The sequence below is a fragment of the Aplysia californica genome, unplaced genomic scaffold, assembly GCF_000002075.1.
Source record: "Aplysia californica isolate F4 #8 unplaced genomic scaffold, AplCal3.0 scaffold00191, whole genome shotgun sequence".
In the NCBI taxonomy this organism is placed as follows: Eukaryota; Metazoa; Mollusca; class Gastropoda; order Aplysiida; family Aplysiidae; genus Aplysia; species Aplysia californica.
Window position 1 is genome coordinate 665219 of NW_004797461.1, and position 4961 is coordinate 670179.

At 35.3% G+C, this 4961-nt stretch overlaps 1 protein-coding gene across 1 annotated transcript in view; it reads right to left on the bottom strand.

Moving 5' to 3' along the window:
• Positions 1-221: 221 nt before the first annotated feature.
• LOC106011808 overlaps positions 222-4961 on the bottom strand; it is a gene marked incomplete in the record, with an annotated part of 22281 nt that continues 17541 nt past the window's right edge. The window contains 1 exon segment of the mRNA XM_035969881.1: positions 222-3913. Coding sequence (XP_035825774.1) covers positions 3646-3913 — 268 coding nt within the window.

Consider the following 4961-nt stretch of genomic DNA (forward strand, 5'->3'; position numbering starts at 1 on the left):
GGGGGGTCCATTTTGATTTGAATCTTAGAAATAACTCCCCAGTCCCTCACAAAAAAAGAAAAGGAAAAGAAATGATCAAATTCAATCAAACACATACATGTAACACCTAGCATTCACCTTTCAAACAACGAATGTTAATAGACAGAAGTAAAACACATATCATTATATTATGATTATAAAACAAGCAAGCGGGGAAACAAACCAACCACGAAGAGTTTGACTTGAGAAAATCATTGGTTTACTTTAAAAAAGAAACAAGAATTACGTACATGTACAAACATGAGAGAGAAAGCAGTAGGACTGCATGAGTTTGTAGACCTGGTGATGAAAGGCATTTCAGAAGGATAAACTACAAGATAACAAAAGAGATCAAGTGGTCAAGATCAGGATTTAACAAGTAGACTCCACGTACGCGCCCCAGCAAGTTCAGGGGTTCACAACCTTTTATACTTCAAGGCCCCCTTCTTACTGAGAAAAATAAATTAAAATTCTTATGTAGACTACGCCTTCCAATAAATCCGAAAATATTTCGTGAAAAACGCAATTGTAGGTTTATTGTAATCATATTATGATTTATACCTCCTCCCCTTTTCAACACGATTTAGATAATTTAGGAGGCGGCTGTTTCAACCCTGCATCAGGGCCAACCTGGGCTGAGAGAGATACAATGTCCCAGTAGACTGCGGAAGATATTTGAATATTATAATACTATAATAATAATTATAATTATAATAATAACAATAATAATAATAAAAATAGTAATAATAATATAATAAAAACAATAATAATAAATGATATAGTTCATTTCCTCTTTATGATCGTTGAACAGATATTTACAGAGTTCCGTCCACAGTGCATTGTAAACAACAAATCTTGAACTTTTCAAAAACAGTTCTAAGATACCGGTAGTCTGCTGCTTTCCTCTTGTCTGTCCCAGAAGTCTGCAACAAAAAAAATCGACCCCAAAGGAGATGCATGTTCTTTGAGATGAGAGTAAACGGAAGAAGCTAAGATCAGTGTCTGATATAACGTGAAAATATTTCTAATAGCGCCTACGAATAAAAGAAAAACTATGTTGAATGTCTGGTTTGAAGCAGATATGGAATTTATTAGTGAATTTTCCTTTATGTTTGTGACTTAATAATAATAATAATATGTACTACAAATGTGTAATGTTTTACTTCTGACATTGTTGGGAAGAGTAGTCAATCCCAATTATGAACATAATTTTATTTGGTGAAGATCTCTCAGTTGCCCTTGTCTCTCTCTCTCTCTCTCTCTCTCTCTCTCTCTCTCTCTCTCTCTCTCTCTGCTCATTCATTCTCTAGCTACCCCTCCTCTTGTTTCCTTTTCCACCTTCCATTTTCTTTTTTCTCTCTCAATGTTTGTTTATCTAGCTCTTCAATAATGATGTAACACAACAAAATCTTTCTCTCATAACTAACTCTTTCATGAAACACAAAACGATATACTACAAATATATTTTAAACTCATTTCTATAAATATAGTTGTGACCAAAAACAATAAAATAAACATATTATGTTGTAGGTGCGGTAAAGCTTGGATAAAAATAAAAACGAAAGCAGATTCCCACCTATAACAAGCTGCTTTGCCAAATAAATTTGAACTATCTCGCCGTAATTTCTACAGCGTTTTACGTGTGTATTACTAATTTGAGCAACAAGAAGAGCAATTAAAATATCTTTGTGATAATTATGAAGTGATCAAAAAGGGCTATTGTAAATTTCATGAATGTTTTAAATAAACCCTTCTTTATCTCAACAAAAAATTCATGCTGGTTGTTGTTCTTGTTATTTTGACAGAATAAAATAATGTACGCGCAATGACAATGAAACATGACAACTATATACATGTATTAACGTACAGCGCATACGTTGATGGTTTATGAAGAAAAAAAAAAGTCATGGTGTCACAAACTGTGGTCCGTAAAACTTTGTAAACGTGCAGTATACTGTTTTGGCTCTCTTGAACACAATTTTGAGAATTCATGAGGAGGGCTACTTTCAACAGAAAGATGAAAATATTTGAAAAAAAAAAGTAGATCTATCCTTACTGCAAAAATTGGATTTACCTATGCAGTGTGAAGATTTTAATCCTTTCACCACTGACGCCCATCCTCAGATTTTTCAGAATGGCATGGGAAAAAAAGCACATGTGCTATCTTCAAAAAAGACATCACAACTTTCTCAAGAAGAAAAAAAAAAATTATAGTTTTTCCCTTGATAAACAAAATTTTATTCTGCATTATAATCGAGCTTGTCCCTAGTTTCAAGCCTCAAATTAAGGTTAACAAATGTATATTCGTCATTTAAATGGGGCTGTAACTAGAAACATAGATCACTTGTGATACCATTGAAGTATGATCAGTGAAAACAGATGTAAATGTTCCTGGAATGGTTCTGGGCTGTCACATGAGTGCACCGTACTGTTGTGGTTGTGGTTTGTTTTGGACACATTAAAGGGCCTAGTATTTGTTGACGCTGTAATTTTGTACTTTTCTTCTTCATAATTTTCATCACGAGTAGTTAAACAGAATTGACAATGGTACAAATAATTACAACATCAAAATGCGAAGCAAATAAATAAATAACTTTGAGAATTGGAGTACCAACAACACAGAAACATAGTACAAGCTCTGCATCATCAAGATGCATGAAAAGTGTTTAAACTCGTTTCTTAAGTAGAGCAAAACTTTCGACTTCAGTTTCCCTGTAGCACATCAAAACACACCAGCACAGCTAATGTGTAGAACTGATTTCTAAAAACACCGAACTGAGAAATTATTTAGAGAACGTGTAATCAGTTGTTAATTACGCACTTCTGCCAAACTCAGGCACACTGTATTCTATTATCTCGGACAAATCGGCCCACATTTCTAACTTTGTTAGCATTACCGTATCATCACTGCTTCTCAAATTTAGCATCAGTTACAAATCAAGGTGGAACCAATAATTTCACCCCTATCTCAAATTAAATCATGGGTGGGGTTCTGAGAGAGTATCTAAACAACAAAACAAAACAAAAAAGAATCACCCCCTCCTCCCCCCCTAAAAAAAATTAATTAAAACAAAACAAAGCAAAATAAAAACAAAAACCCCCTGCTGTCATAAGCAGAAAGGTCAATAGACTTGATCATTAGATGTGAGAAACATTTCTGACAGTATCAGCTGTCAGGACACAGCGTGTTGTGACATAACGGTAACATCCACTTACACAAAAGAAGGCCCTGCAACTCTAATGAATAATATGTGTAGATCTTTTATCTTTAAAAAAGTGCTACACTCAAGTGAGCAAATCAATTTTATAAATAAATTAAAAAAAATAATAGGTGCTCTTTCAAAGTTTCTCCAATGCTGTTAACCTTGTTTTGTCGTTTAATTTCATGTTCTTACAAACTTGACATATTATTGCCTTCCACAGTGTTGGTTTCGTGACTTATGATATAAGGCTTTAGAGAAATAAGAATCACGACAATGTCAGCAAGACTGTACGTGTACCATTATGAAGATTGCCAGTCATATCAGTTAATGTGTATGTCTTGTACACATTACAGTCTCAAGATGCAATAATGTCTCTTCTAGATAAACAAAAGAAAAACCCTAAAGTGATCACTGTTACACTTAATCAATACATTAACAAAATTAATAACAGTTTCGACGCTATTAACGTGAGAATGCTTGGCATCAAAAGAGCAGTTCTATTAAAACCATTAGACGAAGATTCAGACCCATCATCTTCTTCTCCCTTCCTTCCTGAGCTGACGCTGTACGTTATTTGACTACACCTCGGGGGTTCCAATCCTCGGATCACAGTCCCCACAATATCTGCTGCTGCTGGGCTGCACTTTGTCTTTACTGTTTCCACAGAGCAGTTTACAGCTGTCTCGAAGAATCTGAAAGAGGGGGAAAAGGAAAATTAAATGCTAGAAAAGTAGTTCCCAATGGTTGTATAAAAAGCATAAATATGTGAAGAATAAATTGTCATAAACACAATCACAACATGAGAGATCAAATGTCTCCGCAAAACCCTTAACATCACAAGACGTGACAGGCAGAGAAATGAAGAAGTAAAAGCAGCTACTGGCACTGAGTCCTGCCTGCATTTCATAGAAAAATAGAATAAAATAGTTTCGACACTTTTGCTAGGAACTCACCTAGCCAGCTAGCCTCGAGAGCCTTTAACATCAAGCGAGGTAAGACAAGCTAAAGCATTATTTTCCATAGAAGAAAGACTAAGTTACTTCAGCTTCATGGCGACAATGATGAGACAAGGTACCTAACTTTTACTAATGTCTTTGCTTCAAGCAGTCTCGTTGTTATGTCCCCTTATATTTAAATTCTGGTATGATTCCAAAGAGTTTATTAATTCTAAGGCCATTGTAAGTGACCCAACGCCACCATTCTCACAGACCGCTGGATGATTTCGAAATTTCGGCTCTGGATCGATATTCTGTTTCACTTGACTGCATATCAGATCATCAATAATCGCACGTGATCGCCACTGTTGCTGTTTTTATCTCGTCGTCGTCGTCGTCGTCGTTGCTGCTGCTGCTGCTGCTGCTGCTGCTGTTGTTGTTGTTGTTGTTGTTGTTGTTGTTGTTGTAATTTCTCGTTGAATGTTCACAATAGCCTACACATATACATGTATATCGGGCAATTTTTACTTTGCTAAAGTGATATAAGCAAATATGGCATAAACTGATTAAACTGATCTGTGTGAAGGTATAGGCCTACCATAGTTCCATATGTCTGAACTCAACTGGACAAACCATCCAGATACGGACAATTTTTTCCTAGTCTCCCTCCCCCCTTCCAAAGAAAAAAAATAAAATAAAAAATGTCTCTGTTTCTTCTTCTTCTTCTTCTTCTTCTTCTTTCTTCTTCTTCTTCTTCTTCTTCTTCTTCTTCTTCTTCTTCTTCTTCTTCTTCTTCTTCTTCTTC